At 36.7% G+C, this 17389-nt stretch overlaps 1 protein-coding gene across 1 annotated transcript; it reads left to right on the top strand.

The window, feature by feature from the left end:
• The first annotated feature begins 1817 nt into the window (after positions 1-1817).
• LOC147865323 (P-loop containing nucleoside triphosphate hydrolases superfamily protein) lies at positions 1818-15765 on the top strand. Its single transcript, XM_087318108.1, has 14 exons — positions 1818-2080; positions 3278-3426; positions 3623-3790; positions 4730-4857; positions 4956-5100; positions 12321-12592; positions 12798-12922; positions 13015-13058; positions 13413-13544; positions 13664-13741; positions 14189-14271; positions 14365-14487; positions 15268-15328; positions 15444-15765. Exons 1-14 carry the CDS (start codon positions 1969-1971, stop codon positions 15612-15614), a joined length of 1791 nt encoding a protein of 596 aa, XP_087174234.1. The 5' UTR covers positions 1818-1968; the 3' UTR covers positions 15615-15765.
• Positions 15766-17389: the final 1624 nt, after the last annotated feature.

The following is a 17389-nucleotide window of genomic DNA, read 5'->3' as shown; positions in this document are numbered from 1 at the left end:
CCATTGATCTGGTGCATTCTTCCTTAGGTCCCATCCCTCAACACTCCACCACTCCTTAAGCAAGTTATGTGATTGGTGGTGGGAACAACCATACTGGTGGCGCTAAGCACCATTTAGGTCTTGAATTTTGTATTGTGAGAAAAGGGGTCTTCTTCCAATAGACAATAAATTCGAGACGTTGCAACACTGCAACATCTGTCTCACCTTTAATATCCTCATACTGTCCTTTCAAGGTATGTACCGTCTCCATCCAGACATATATCGTGATTGATTGTGATCCTCTTTCAAAATTTATCATAGAATGACCACACCTTCAAAATTGAATCTTCATGCATCAAGCACATGGACATTCAAATGCTCAACACCATTGTTGAAAATTGAACCATATATCATCAATGTAGTGCAATGTCTCTTGTTCGAGTGACTTTCGTGGTTTTTCTATAAGTCAGAAGAGCAAAGCTGAGAAAAAATGCGGTAAAGCCACCAATCTTCAATATAATGCATACGTGAAGCTAAAAAAGTAGTGCGGAAGACATTGTTTTCGCATGTTGTATACATTCCACAAAGGAGTCGCCAATTGTGTCAATAACTTTTCAATAAAGTCCATATAGAGGAGTTTCAGTTGTTAGAATGCAAGAAGCAACTCCTTTCGTCGATATGGCTTCCACAAATCATCACAATGTAATCGTTGACAAACATTGGAGTGTAAGCATGATCAATTCTACACCCTTTTCTCAATCTTTCCATAGTGGTCAATGTGAACCCTATATAGAAGCAATCACTGTGTATTGAAACCATGCAGTGCCATTTAACACAAATGATGGGAAAAAGTACCAAACATATAACAAGAGAATACATGCGATGTTCTAACCCATGTGTGATTTGCATCACATAGCTGGTTAAAAAATTGTACCAATAACCAATGTTCTCAAGTGATTCTAGAAATAGAACATAACCAACAAATAAAAAGGTAAAAAACATCAATGTGATGGAGAAACATACAAAGGAAAGTGGTTGGAAGGAACGAAGAAGGGGAAATTAGCAAGAGAATATATAAAAAAAAAGCCTTATTACATGGATAGATGTAGCATGTGCTTCAATGCTCTCGTTGAAACCTACTTCTTGGGAACCACCTTCAGGTTGGTCCAATGGAATGTATCACCATATACCCATTTGTTGGCAAGACGAGGGGGAGTGGGTGACGATCAATCTCCGAGCTACTAGCATGTAAGCTAACTACTCTACTCTAACCCTACCGTACATATATCAACGATTGCTTGCACAATACATCCATCCATGAAGTATATACAGATTCATCCAGTGATCAGTGGATACCTCGAAACGTGAACATAATTAGTTCCATGGGTAATCATACTAATCACAAACACCAATCCAATCTCTTCACATACATTTGAAACAGATCATGTGTGTGTTTTCTTAATAACATCCGGTTGTTCGGTTCATATTAAAACTGTCTGTATTTTTGAAGTGTTTCCTAACTTGGTTTACATAGTGCAATATATATATAAACAAATTGTGTATGAGTTCGAGACGAATGATCCCAATTCGTTGGTTGAGGGATGATTTATTGTCATTCTTCGAATCATTTCGAGAACACATGAATGAATCAGAACAAAACGATAAACACATGAATGAATGCCACAAAATCAGTGCAAAATGATAGTAAATTGTAATAGTAATGTTATTTTTGCAGTAATTTTAATAGTAGAAAATACTAGAAATGATAGTTCATATGACTCTATAATTAATTATATGAGAACAGAGAAGAAAGTGGGGGGGTATTAAGTTTTAACACCTCTATTTCTCCATAGCTGCACAGTGAAGAAGAGGAGGGGAGGGGGCGTGTGGAACGTGTCCGCAGAGATAACAGGAATCAGAGCAAAGAACGAGGGAAAGATAGAAGCAGGAACAGAAATAGAAACAGAGTATCCTCTTAAGCTTCTAACCATGATAAGGAGCTTTGTGAAGCGATATCGTTCCTTCTCACGTCAGAGATTTGCTTCATGGAAACCTCATCCTCATCCATCTCATCATCACATCCTGCAGAACCGTCTCATAGGTATCTTCTCCATTTTCTTAATAACTAAGAAAGGAAAAAAAGAAGAAAATTAGAAGTCTTTCTTTTCCAGTAGATTTTTGTAGCTTTTTACAGCAGAAAATAAGATCGAATAAGCTCATAGAAAAAAATATTTTCTTATTATGAAAAGCTGCAAAATGTAATTTGCCTACGACACATTATGTAATGTTGTATGTAATTTAACATTAACATACATACTTTCGTTGCAAGATGAACAACAAAATCTAAACCAAGATGTCTTGTTTAGTTCTTGCATAATCCACATTGTACACACATATTTACAATGAACATACACTTGTTGTCCATTTGAAACCAATAAGCCAATTCAACTTAGATGCTTAGATTAGTTTTTGCACTACATGTATATGTACAATGTGTGTATATAGATAGACACATAAACATGCATATATATATAGGTTGTGTGTATGCATTTGTGAGGCTTTCTCTAAAGAATCATTGTGAATTACAAACATATTTTCCATGCAAGATAATGAACACAGATGCTTTGTTTAACCCTTGACATATATTGACATGTAGATATCCATGATATTTCTAATGAATGCGTGTAAGCTAACAAAGCATACATATTTCTGTGTGAGATTATCAAACATAATCAGTGCAGATGCTTTGTTTAACCCATGGCATACATGCGAATGTACATATCCACGAATCTTCTAAGGAATATTTGTAAACTAACAGAACATACATATTTTCCATGTAAGATTTTGTAACATAATCAGCTCAGATGCGTTGTTTAACCCTTTTCATGTGTGTAAATATATATGTACAGGATCTATCTTATGAATCCCTGAAATCAACATTCATGTTTGCCATATGATTTCAAGAATTACAATCAACTTGTGTGCTTCGTTTAACCCTTGCTATGTATGCATCCATATTTGTCTTATGACTAGTTTTAAACTAAATGCACACATTTTCCAGGTGAAATCCACAAACAAAACCAACTCTGATGCTTTGTTTAATCATGTTTCCATGTCTCCTATACACTGCAAATTTGGATAATCTTGATTCTCCCAATATTCTATGATATGAAATATTATTCAATGCCATCTTTCTTTCTTTCTAACTTATATGTATCATTTAAAAGGAAAGTTACTGCTTTTCCATGATGAAGAATCATTTCAAAAGAAAAAATCACGGGTTCTATTGATCCTACAGGGAAGCATGCTCTATTTTTTAGTTCATCTGTTGAGACGCAAAGAAGAAATGCCCAGACAATGCTAGAAAAGATAATATTGCTCATGACTTTTGGTTCTGCACTCTATGTTGCATCAAGTCAGCCTGCGTCAAGCGAAGCTGAACCTTTGGTAAAAGTGCCTAGGAGTGCTATTTGAGGAAAATAGGAGAACTTGATATCAGTCATAGTGCTAGGTGTAATCTGCAAAATATATTAATTAATCAATCAATGAATTAATATTCACTTTCTATATATTATTATTATTTATTTTATTGCTAGAATAGAATGGAAAGATTTCATTCATGGTGATGTTTTTTTATGAGCAGGAGGAAGATCCTGACAACATGAAGGTTGGTATACCTTTTTCAGAAGATTTTGAAGAACCAGAAAAAGTAATGCAGCAGGTTGAAAAGGGCATAGAGGAGAGGCTGAAGTCCCTTAAACTCTCTGCATCTTCCCTGTCACCATATGTAGTTTCTGCGAAAGGTGAACAGGTAAACTTTTCCATATTATTGGTGTTTATCCTCCACCTTATTTGTGCTACTAAACTTACGAATGCATATTTTTGCTGACAAGATTGCTGGTTATAGGTCATTACATTTTATTGCAAACTACTATTACAATAAATTTAGCATGTTTCTCTGCCAAAATGTCATAAAACAGTCTTATGCCATTCTGTGGATGTGAGTTTATTATATATGTTTGATGTAAACAATATTTGTAAGGCGGTATATGTGTAAGCCCGATATAAATTGAACATATAGAACATGCCATTGGATATGTGTGACCATGCCTGAGATGTGAGTAACAGTTGGCAACAGTTCGGTTTGAACTGAACCGAACCGTGAAACCGCGGCTTAACGTCTTAACGGTTCAGTTCAGGTTTGGTTTCAACAGTTTAAATGGTTTAATGGTTTTTTTTTTAATTTATAAAAAATTAAAAAAATTGTTTTTAAACAATCTTTTCATTTTCAGGCCTTATTATCACATTTTAGGAAAATCTTTAAAATTTTGAAATATTTAAAATTTAAAAATTTGATTTTTTGACCTAAGTTGAAAAATCGAAACCGAACCACCAAACTGTGGTTTTAATGGTTTAATTTGTTTAACGGTTTCATGGTTCGGGTTGGTTCGGTTCAGGTTTAAAATTTTTTAAATGGTCTGGTTTCAATTCGGTTCAGTTTTGACACTCTTGAACCGAACCTAACTGAACCGAACCATTGCTGATTGTTAGATGTGAGAGAGATGATAATGTATTATTCGCATCGTAGGAGGCCAAAATGACCGGAATATACTATAGGGGCCATATTACCAACATTTTTGATATTCAAGGTTCTATTTTTGGAGTATATATATAGAGACACAAGACGACCTGAAAAGATTCGGCTCACCCTCAAACAAAGGTAAAATTTATATATGTTTTATTCCTGCAGGTTTCTATCAAGATTCCAGTCTCCCCACTTTGCGACCTTTGGTGTGTGGTTGTAGATGTTGTAGCTCGTGTTGGGAAGCTTAATAATGAAAAATATGATGGGAAAATGATTGTTTCTGCATCAGAGAGGTCCAATATTATCATCTGGAATCATAGATATTTTCTAATGAATATGTATAATTAAGCTCGAGTGTTCAGAATGAAGCTAAGATTAATTTTGTTTGCAGTGTGGTGGCTCAAGTAGTTACACTAGAGCATCCTGATTATCAAAATCAAAAAACGCTTGTGGAGAGTGCCAGGAGTGGAGCACCTGTTTCATCCAATGGCCTTTGCATAGGAATTTTTGAGCCACTCATAGGAGAAAAGTTCCCAGTAAGAGTGATTTCACATTATTTATTATGAAGCTATTTTTTCTATCATCTGTTAATATAAACCCCTATTTTATGAGGAAAAGAAGTATATACCATGCCATATCAATATGCATAAGTTTTCAAAAACAGATTAATATCCAATCTCGTATGCTTGTAAACATATCAGCCTGGTAACTTTGAAGGTACCATACTAAGAAAAGGGAGTGCTAAAAAGGGAAGCTCTCAATTAAAATATAGATTGCATTGGAGTTTTTCTCTTTTTCAAAATCATGCAAATCATGTTGTATGCTGACTTTGTTGACTCTGTTGTTTTTCTTTGGTTCGGGTGCAGAAGCAGCATATATTTTGCTCTGTGGTAGGAATGTTGGGTATCCATGTGGAGAAGAGGGAAACACTTCACAGTCCACTATGACTCTTAGGCATATGATCAGTGACTTTATTATGCACTCTGACTCCTGTTATATACAAGGAAGGAAGAAAGAAGAACACATTGAAGTCTCTAAATGACCATAATGGCCTAGGAGACCTGACAACGAGTACAATTCTTTATGTTAACTTGTCATTACGAGTAACTTTTTATTTTAAGTTGCATCATCTGAAGACAATGTGGCACAAAGAATTTTCTTTGCATAATATAGCTCTTCAGACACATCAGAGACCAAATTTACCTTCTCTATGCCCTCAGATCTATTTGTATAATTAGAATTGGTCTCTTTTGCATCCTTCTTGTCATCGATATTCTTTCTACATTCAAGTTCTTTTTCACTGTAGGCTTCTTGTAGACTTTCTTCATACAATATAGCATGTGTTATTAGACTCACAGTTGTTCTTGTTCCTGTTTCTTCATTGTGCTTCAGATTTTGTGTTACACGTTCCATGAACAACACTAGCAAAGCTTCTTCTTCTCTCTTTATTTTAGATAGAGCCTTTAGCTGGATCAAGCGTGAGTTGGAGTTATTAGAAAATGACACTAGCAATGTCTCCCAACTGTCAAGAGGAGTCATTAAAAGGGAATAGGGCCTTCTGCCTATCATCAAAGGCTTGCATGCCTAAATCTTTCAATCGAAACAATATGCTATTGGAAGCGGATTTGTGCTCATTGGCACTCTTTTGACTCATCCAATTGCATAGACAGTAGCATTCTCATTAAATTCCCTTGATTTATAGGCGCAATGTTTCCATATGTGGCTTTTAGCTTTTCCCTAACTTCATAAGCATCATTGCAGTTATTGAGGTTCATAAGGATTTCATCTATCACAAGTTCATAACCACTTGAATATATGTAGTGCTATCTTTATTCAAGTTAGACCATGCAAGTTCTGTCAAAGCGTTTGACTAGTCTCTTTCCAAATACCAGTTATTTGCAATTATTCCAGTACAGAAAAAACTTTGTTACAGAAGTATATTCAAATTTAGTAGAAAATTGTTCCACATGTTTCTCTTCGTGCCTAACACCTTCCAGTGGTTATTTTTACATACAACATTTTTTTCTTATTGCTGTAACCAAATATCAGGTTTCTGGAATTTCACTTCAGAAATTAATTAACTTAGTTTCAGAGTTTATTTTTGTGGGAAATGGCCAGCACTGCAAGTGACCTTAAAGCATTGTATGATGTCAAAAGATTTGATGACATAAATGTTGATTTCTAAAAGGTTAGGATGCGTAACATCCTTATTAAATTTCAATTTCAGATTTCTGGAAATTAACTTGCTTTCAGAGTTCATTTTGCGTGAAATGGCTAACACTATAGGTGATCTTAAAGCATTGTATGAGATCAAAAGATTTGATGGCGTAAGTGTTGATTTCTGGAAGGTTAGGATGTGTAGCATCCTCTTTTTTAATGGAATGTGAATATGTTTTGGACCTATTTTTGTAATGAAACTTTTCCAAAAAGTTTCAATTTCTTTGAGAGCTGTATTAGCAATGATACTCATTTGTCTGCTGTGCCTTTGTTGTGAGAGTTAATGTACCCTTGATTCTAGTTGAAAGGAGGCCAATAGGTTTGTTCTGGTACAACTTGTGTAACGCTGGACTTGGAGTAAGATTAATAGGATAGAGAAAATCGATGAGATGTAGTGAAAGTAGACAGGAAGGGTTTCACCAAAAATATTATGTTTTCGGGGCAAAAGTACATCACCTTAATAGAATGTGATTTTAGGGCACTTGAGCTTGTTCACTCTGATCAAGTGACTCAATTATGTCTCAAAAGCTCTTAAAACTATGTCCCAATTTTATTTTAGAGGCAAAAGTACATTGTGCTAATAGAATGTAATTTTGGGGAATTGAGTTGGTTCACACTAGCCAAGTGGCCCAAATATGTCTTGTTAGATATAATCAATGATCAACCCCAAGTTGTAAATCTATCCCCATATGTACTCTTAAAGTGCACATTTTGTGATAGTGCCTCAAATGAGGAGTAGCTATTGTGCAACTTGACCATATGGGTCAATAAGGTGTCAATCTAGGAAACCCTAGATACGTAGGATACAATGTATTTATGAAAGAGCGAAGTAGGCTAATAGGATTGGCTAATCAAGTCAACTAGAAGAATATTTTGTGGGCAGTTGCAATGTACTTAGTCTTGAAGTATGTGTCATTGACTTTAAGATAAGTACTATGTAGCACTAGCTTGTATCTAGGTAGCTGGGTCATATTAAATGACAAGTCAATTGACAGAAGAGGAATATCTCCACTACTATAAACTGACATGCACATTTAATGTTACACTCAAACCAAACAGAGAATATAATCCACTCTCTTACACAATGGTGTGATGATCATTAATCCCCACTAATTTTGTAGTGAGCTGGTCCAGATCCCATCTAAGCTCTAAGGTGTGAGCGCATGGGTGAACTACCATTGTGAGCTACTCTCATATGTAATAGAAGTTTTGTTTTCATATATCTATCTCTGTGATTGTAACTCTATATACCGATGTAATCGATTCTCAATATTTCTAACATGGTATCAGATTTGAGAGGTTGATCTAGATTAGGTATATACGGCTAGTAGCTGTCTAGCAACACAGAGAAATAGAGAGAGAGAGAGAATATTAATGGCCTTGTCCACGAATGTTGCAACTGCTCCATTGCACATTTGCCCACCTCCATTGTCTGATGGAAAGCTAAATTGAACTAACTACACTCTATGGAAGTTCAAAATGTCTCCATTTTGGACTCCTATGAGTTGTTGGAGACAATCATGGGACCCACAGTTAGAACACTTATTTCCTTAGCAGTGAATAAGGATTGGAAATTACATTAATTAGATGTAAAAAATGCATTCCTTCATGGAGAGTTGATGGAAGAAGTGTACACGGATATCCCCCTAGGTTTTGGTACAATTCAAACAATAGGCAAGGTGTGCAGACTAAGGAAGTTGCTTTATGGACTGAAGGAATCTCCTTGAGCCTGGTTTGATAGGTTAAGAAGAGCTATGGTGGGTATGGAATACCAGGAGATCAATGCAGACCATAGCGTGTTTTTCCGACAACAAAAGGAGCATACTACATTACTTGCTGTGTATGTGGATGATATAATTATCATGGGTAACAATGAAGGAGAAATTGCCCAACTGAAGGTGCAACTAGGTAAAGAGTTTGAGGTGAAGGATCTAGAGTTGCTACGATACTTTCTTGGAATTGAGGTAGCTCGTGGGGCAGAAGGAGTTTGTTCTATCTCAGCAAAAATATGTATTAGATCTTCTCATAGAAACTGGAATGTTGGGTTATAGGCTTGTAGCTTCTCTACTTGACCCAAAGATTAAGTTAACTGAACTTGCAGGAGAGAAAGTTGATCGTGAAAGGTATCAAAGATTGGTAGGTTGGCTGATTTATTTGACTCACACTCGTCCAGATATTTCGTTTGCAGTAAGTGTGGTAAGTCGCTACACGCATGATTCGAGGAAGGATCATATGGATGTAGTGTACCAGATACTGAGATATCTCAAAGGTGCCCCGGGGAAGGGATTGATCTTTAGAAAACATGGTCATTTGAACATTGAGGGCTATCGTAATTCTGATTGGGCTGGTTGTGTTGATGATAAGAAATCCACATCAGGATACTGCATGTATGTTCGGGGCAATCTGGTTTCTTGGAAGAGTAAGAAACAGTTGGTAGTAGAAAGGTCAACAGCAGAAGCAGAATATAGAGCTATTGCTGTAGGCGTTGTGGAGATGGTGTGGCTGAGAACTCTCCTAGTAGAACTAAAGATGAATCAAGAAAATAAGATGAAGATGTGGATTACATCTTAAGTTTTATCTCGTCTTTGAGAACAAATCAAAATAAAATAAATATTACAAGGTAAATATAAAAGTAAATAACATGAAAAGAAAAGAAATGAGGGAATCTGGTTTTTGGCACATGTGAGATCCGCAAGTTAGGTATATTGTAGCTTGTCTTCGAAAGATCTCTAGCATAGGTCGATCCAGAATGGAAATGTCTCCGAAGCGAGGGAAGCACCTACGATGGTGGGAGATAATGGCTTTTATCTGTCGATGACAAGGGTGTCGAGGTTGTCGTCCATGGGGCCGAGGTCTACGTGCACGGCAAATTGTCATTGCCTGTTCAATTGTAACCCCTTTGTTATGTCCTGGTCTGAAGCCCATTTATGTATCCCGGGGTTGACTTCTAGCATTAGGAGTGATGGGGCTAAAGAAAGTTGTGATTGTTCTTTGTGGATGAGCTTGTGTGGCTGTATTCTTCAACAACTTTTCCCGATGTCTCTTGAGCTCTAGCAAGAAAAGTCCTAGGCATCGTTGGTCCTCATATTCCATTACCTTGCATAGTGGGCCAAAGCCTTGTTTAAAGAGGCAATGGTATCTCCCTCTGATTTCATAAAAGACACTACAATGACAAACATAGTGTTCTTCAGATTCCACTCCTTGATGACACAATTGGCAAATTCTCTCTTCTAGAGGTAGTCGTGTATATCTGCCTACCTCAATCTGTAGGTGATGTGATGAAGTTCGCAGCTGCCCTATCACACTACGCAACGCATAGGATAGATGTATGTTCATATAAGGTGGCCTGATGACAAATCCATCCTCCGATGTATGTAAGAAGTGTGTCTTATAGTGGGCCATCTTTGTACCAAGTGGTATTGGGGCTGATCCATGTTATCTTGTTTTCCAAGTTAATAATATCAGTTCAGATCACTCTATTCTTTTCCACTTTGGTCATATTTAGATGGGGACGGTCCAAGCTATATTGGAACGGGGGTAGGGCATTTATGCTCATGCCATGTGACTCGAACCATTGGTGCATTTCAGCATACCAACAATGAGTGTCTTCATTTTCAGCCAGTTGTTTTGATGACATATGTTGCAACCTTGAGTACCTTCGTTTAGGGAGCTCCCAAAGACGTTGGATAAATGTCACTGATCGGAACAACGCCTCGGTTATTATAGGTGCTGCTCCCATCTCTGCCCGGATTATATCGTGGTGCACCGATGCTTTGCTCCTTATCATGCGAGCAATCATTGACACTAAAGGTCTCTCGAAATCTTTGCAATGATTTGCCTTGTTAAGACTCGGTCCCCATGTCTCTACCTCATAGAGAAGAGTTGGTGTGACAAGTGTATCAAATAACCATAGCTTAGTCCGTGGCTCTTGTAACTGCACAAAGAAGAAGGTGCTAGGCACCAAGTGGGTGTGGAAAGTGAAGTATAAAGCTGATGGTTCTTTGGAGAAATTCAAGGCTAGCCTAGTAGCGCAAGGATACTCTCAAATTGAAGGGTTTGATGTACAAGAAACATTTGCCCCGATAGCTTGCATGACAACAATTGGAATGGTCATAGCGTTGGCTGCTTCAAGAGGATGGTTGATTTATCAAATGGATGTCAAATCAGCATTTTTGAATGGGCATCTCAAAGGAGGAGGTATACATGACACAACCACCAGTGTTTGAGATGCCGATTTCAGAAAACAAAGTCTGCAAGCTGAAGAAGGCGCTGTATGGTCTAAAGCAACCACCAAGAGCTTGGAACAAGAGGATTGACAGCTTCTTACAATCAATCGACTTTAAGCAATGTGCTTCAGATGCAAGTATGTATATCAAAATGAAGGACGAGAAACAAGTCATCATCACCATGTACGTGGATGATCCAATACTTACTGGTGACCATGAAGAGTGTATTGGCCAAACACACGAGTGTTTGAAAACGGATTTTGAAATGACAGACTTGGGGTTTCTACACTACTTCCTTGGAATTGAGGTTTGGCAAACCTCGGTTGACATCTTATGTCACAAAGAAAGTATGCAACAGAGATCTTGAAGACCTTTGGGATGATGGACAGCAAGTCAAAGTCGACTAGAATGGAGTCAAACTGCAAGCTATCCCAAGAAGACCCGTCACCAATGTTTGACATAAGGAAGTATAGACAGCTAGTAGGATGTCTAATTTTCCTATGCAACACTAGGCCAAATATTTGTTTTGCAGTCGGTGCGGTGAGTTGATTCAGCAACAAGTCGAAGGAGACTTATTGGGAAGCTGCACTACGTGTATTAAAGTACATTGTGGGTACTTTAAATTACGGAATCTTCTACGAGCCGACAATTGACGAACTTAGTGGGTATTGCGGCTTTGACTGGGCTGGAGATTGACGCCCCAAATGAGGAGTAGCTATTGTGCAACTGGACCATATGGGTCAATAAGGTGTCAATCTAGGAAATCGTAGATGCGTAGGACACGATGTATTTAGGAAAGAGCGAAGTAGGCTAATAGGATTGGCTAATCAAGTCAACTAGAATAATATTTTGTGGGCAAGTTGCAATGTACTTAGTCTTGAAGTATGTGTCATTGACTTTAAGATAAGTACCATCTAGCACTAGCTTGTATCTAGGGAGCTGGGCCATATTAAATGAAAACATACCAAACAAGTATAACCACAGGAACAAATATAACCACAAGAAACATACCAAACAGCTTGTTTTGACTGTGCTTCCCAAAGTGTATGCAACTCATCCAACAAAGATGCCCAGGACATGTACGTGTCTTTGATTTTACATTATGATTGCATCTTTTTGTGTTGATGTCCAGAGCAACCATATTATAGCTTTGATTTTTCTCATAGACCAAAATTGGCCTTGAATATATGTGGAATCTTGTCTTTCTTATCTAACGACTAAAAATATTTATATGTGTGTGTGGTTATGAATACGTGGATATATACTTCTCATGATGTCTCATTATTTTATTCTATTTCATGCTTATTTTTCAGGAGATTGAATTCCTAAAGAAAGGTTTTTATTCAGAGGAGGAACTTGATGTAATTGTTAGTACACTGCGTCTAGCCAGCAGTGAAAAGTCTAGTGCACCCAGGAAACATTACCAGAAGCAGCATAAGCAGAATAAGAATGAAAATAGCAAATCTATATTTGAAACCTTGGAATCTATGGGTGTCAAAGTCTATGGGAAGGAAAGTTCAAATGTATTGTCAGATAAGGATGTTGTTTCTTGGGACAACATTGCTGGTTATCATGAACAAAAAAGGTGACATTGCATGTTAGTTTCTTTAAAATGTTTTTCCATGAAATGTTACAAGATAATATGACGGTCTTTTAGACAAAGTGACTATGCTAAAAGGTGACCTTGATGAGATCCTTCTTGAATGCCAACTTTATAGAGGATGTAAATAGGATGTCTTTTGGCTTCCGTCCTGCTATCGTTTTAACATAGAAGAGGATGAATAATTCAGGGAGGTTGAGGACACAATTCTTCTTGCTTTGCGATGCCCTGAAATCTATGATAGCATTGCACGTGGAACAAGGCGCAAATTTGAATCCAATCGTCCTCGAGCTATTCTATTTGAAGGTCCTCCAGGTAAAAAGATTCTCTGAAAGGATATAATCACATAACTGAATGCATAACCTTTGGTATACATTTTGTTAAGTTTCATATTGATTTATGAGCAGGTACAGGAAAGACTTCATCAGCACGTGTCATAGCGGACCAAGCGGTATGCTTATAATGACAGTTCCACTTATTTGTGCAATAAAATAAACTGCAACAGTCACTCTACTGTAGTTGAAGAATATTAATTGTAACTTATTTTGGAGCTAATAACATGAGTTCGATTGCCACAAGATTAGTCCACCCAATGTATGTTGATAAGTGTCAGCTTTTGTATATACTTGCTTTCCCTTTTATCATAAATATTTAGATTTCTTTCCTTTTTTTCTGGTTTTTACCATGGATCTAGACATTCCGTACATAAATGATAAAGTTATGATTATTACCAATCATAGCTATTCAACAAGAATGGATGTGATATTCCATATTCTGTATGGTTGAAGGACTGATTTCTTGACAGGGTGTACCGTTATTGTATGTGCCTCTGGAAGCAATAATGTCTAAGTATTATGGTGAAAGCGAGAGAGCACTTGGGAAAGTTTTTAATACAGCCAATGATCTTCAAAATGGAGCAATCATATTTTTGGATGAGGTAGAGGGATAAGGTTTCTATCACTATTCCTCTTATTTCTTCAGATGAATGGTGTCAAAGCTCAACTTACTAATACGTTTCCTTTCATTTAATAAATGCATTGTCAACTTCAATGTTAGATTGATTCTTTAGCAACAACCCGTGACAATGAAATGCATGAAGCAACACGCCGGATGCTTTCTGTTCTTCTTAGACAGGTAAATATTCTGAAAATCTATAATAGGTCACATATTGTATCGAAGAGCTGGGGGAGAGAGAGATCAAGAAATTGGCTATTGTTTTTCATGTTATTTTCCTTCATATAGGTTTTAGAAAATATTGAGGAAAAAAACCAAAATACCACCAAACTCTTGATATATTTAATAGAATAGCCTGAAGCTGATACACCTTGACTACAAGAACTACTACTATAGAGAGGTGTACTGATAATTTCTCGAACTGAGCGGCTCTATGTAGTCTTACAAAACATTATAAGTTTCAGTTTACATGTTCATTTGCCTATGTCTGGATGAAAAGCAGTATGGTATCCTCTAAATAGGCCAAGACCAACTACAGATGTAGGTGTATTACCAGAAAACAATTCTCTCTCAGAGCTGTGTATATATGTTATATATGCTAACCTTTTTTTATCCTTCCTGCTCTAGATAGATGGGTTTGAACAGGACAACAAAGTAGTTGTTATTGCCGCAACAAATAGAAAAGAAGATCTCGATCCTGCTTTGATCAGGTTAGTGACTCTGTATATGACAATTGGCTAGTGATGTTCTCTTGTAGATTCCTAATATGTGTACTCAAACAATTACTTCTTTTTGTATTCCAGCCGTTTCGACTCTTCCATCACTTTTGGACTTCCTGACCAACAAACACGTCAAGAAATAGCCGCTCAATATGCTTGTCACTTAACCTCTTCCGAGTTGGCTGCTGTTGCTGCTGCCAGCGAGGGGTGAGTAGATTCAACTTTAGACTCTATTATAAAGATGTTATACTGTAATTGTTTTATTTGGTTAAGAATCCTTTGAACTCGCTGTCGAGATAATTATCACTTCGGGAAAACTACCATTTCATTTTAAGAAATTCACAAAATGCCCCACATTTTGGGCATTTGGTTAAGTTGGGTATTTATGTGGCTCTTTTGATAAAAATGTGCTTAACCTCTTCCAAGTTGGCTGCTGTTGCTGCTGCCAGCGAGGGGTGAGTAGATTCAACTTTAGAAGCTATTATAAAGATGTTATACTGTAATTATTTTATTTGGTTAAGAATCCTTTGAACTCACTGTCGAGATAAGTATCACTTCGGGAAAACTGCCACTAGCTTGATCTAACTTAATCCTCATTACCAGCCTCGGTAACAACTTCCGAAATATCTTGTTAACTGATTAGGGTTCCAAAAATTGCACGAGTTTTCTTAAATTACACATTAGTGGAAGAAATACACAATATTTATTCTCTAATTTAAGAAGAATCAGTTTGAAAGACTGCACGTGATGAAAACGTAATTGGTTAACAAGCTTATTAGCGAGGATCAAACTTAATGTGGTTGACAAACATAGGTATTAAAAGTACAACACAAATATCAATGAAACGCCTCAAAGGAATTGAACTTACACAAAATTTCCAAATTTTATGGCATTTTGGGAATTTAATAAAGCTGAGCGACATTTGGGAATTACAGCATGGTTAAAGTGGTTAATTCAATACTGCTCTCTGTACATTAATTTTTGCAGGATGTCTGGTCGCGATTTACGGGATATTTGCCAGCAAGCCGAACGACAATGGGCATCAAAGGTTAATGTTTTGCCATCTCTTCTGTATAGCTGTCTTCTGTAGCATGATGATAAGAATGAACTCAATACGTTTCAGCTGCTCATCATAGTTCTTTTTGTTTTGTTTTGATACACAGCTTATCAGGAGTCGTAGTAGTGATCCAATGCCTAATGGTCTCCCACCACTTGAAGAATATGTAGAATGTGCTCAAAAGAGGAGAGCTGCATTGCAAACAATGCATCAACGAGGTGACCAATACCATAATAGAACACGACAATCTCCATATCCACCTTCTGTTGTGGCATAGCATTCTCATTTGTTCATGTATCCATCTCAGAACCATTAGCGAGGATGATCCATGATGTATGAGGATGTGGACTTTGTTATTAAAAAATGTAATCAAAACCATAAACAGATATCCTGGGAGTGTTATATAAATTGTCAATATTGTTGCATCACCTGAAAGGTTTTACACCACATTTTTGAAACAGTGACGTTCAGGTAACAGAATTAGGCAATAATAGCCATTAACTATGTCTAGAGGTTACTCCCTTACAACTCTTCTTGAAGTTCTGATGGCTGGTGAACTAATGCATAATGCAATCTGCTAAATCCTGAGGGGTTTGAACTTCATTACAACCGAACTGTAGTATAGGTTACGAAGTATAGATGCGCTCATAGGGTGGTTATACAAGCATACATGAAATTCCTGCAAGTACTTCCTTCAGTTTGAGTGTGGATATAGGCGACATATGCATTAGCAATGTTGGTTTAAAATTCCTTTACAGTGTGGATGAACAAAGTGTTTTTGTTGGGAATTAATGATATCATGTTCTTGCAAACAAATTTGAAACCGAATCTCCAGTAAATATATAGTCATCAGTACGCTTAACCAAATTGGAACCTGAATATTATTGTTATTCCAAAAGAAGTCATCAGAACGCGTAACCACAATTTGAAAACATTGCCTTTATATGTTGTCTGTGACAGAATATGCTTCAATAAATGCATTTTCAACTATTGTTATTCCAAAGAAGACATTAATTGTTTCTCCAGTAAAGACAAATTAGTATTTTGTTTCCAACAAAAGGTATTTAATTCGAAAGCAATGTGAAAACATTGCCTTTACATGTGTCCTTTGACTTAATAAATGCAATTAAAATGTAAAAAATGCGTCTATGTTATGTTTGCAACAAAAACTAGTTTATATTTTGACTTTCACATCATTACACGATGGTTACCTAACACTTTTGTGTCATTGAGATTAGTTTAAAAGTTCACTTCCCATAACCAAAGGGTTGAAAACAATGGCACTTTACTTCTCAAGCAACCTTCTCGTCCTTGTGTGGCACGATGTATGCCCACTCGTTAATTTCATTTACCTCATGTCTCCAACTCCACCTCTAATGTATTTCATATCTTCGAAATGCCGTGTTCTTTTCTCACCAATTTCTATGCCATCATTTAGGGGTTGAGTACCACCTTGCTTCTAGGAACTAGAACAATTTTGCATGCAACTTAAAAAGCTTGTAAGTAAAACTTGATAGGAATGGAAAATGCCCCAAGTTTGCATGTTGCTTAAGATTTCAAATGCTTACCGCAAAAAAAGCCACAAAATCAAAATTCCTTCGTTTACAATACATATACTATTGTTGGTAAACCTCAATGTGTTGTGACGACCCACAAAAAACAAAGAATATACACCAAGAACCCAAAAAAGCACTCGAACCAAAGTTGAAATATTTGTGGAGGGATTGTTTTGCAATTTAGAGAAAAAAGGAGATCAAGTCAAAGAGGACTTGAAAAACTAAAAGTCAAGGATAGGTGGGTTAATCAAATAGCACATGATTTCAATTTATCAAAATAGTCCATACTACTTGGAAATTGATATAGTTGTAAAAGATGGCATTGTTATGTAAATGAGTGTAAAATAGACCAAATAATCAACAAGATTTCCCAAACTGCATGTTTGGTAACCTAAGTCAAATATTTTCTTTGAGTTGATGGGCAAGTCCATATAGTGATTCATTGTTTTTGACCCTTTATGTTACCTCACACTAACAACACGGATCTATGTTACCG

The sequence above is a fragment of the Azolla caroliniana genome, unplaced genomic scaffold (assembly GCF_043228905.1).
Source record: "Azolla caroliniana isolate FFs.n. ecotype wild unplaced genomic scaffold, voAzoCaro1.0.p SCAF_4, whole genome shotgun sequence".
In the NCBI taxonomy this organism is placed as follows: Eukaryota; Viridiplantae; Streptophyta; class Polypodiopsida; order Salviniales; family Salviniaceae; genus Azolla; species Azolla caroliniana.
Note: the sequence above shows the minus strand (reverse complement) of the source record. Positions and strands in the feature narration are given on the sequence as shown.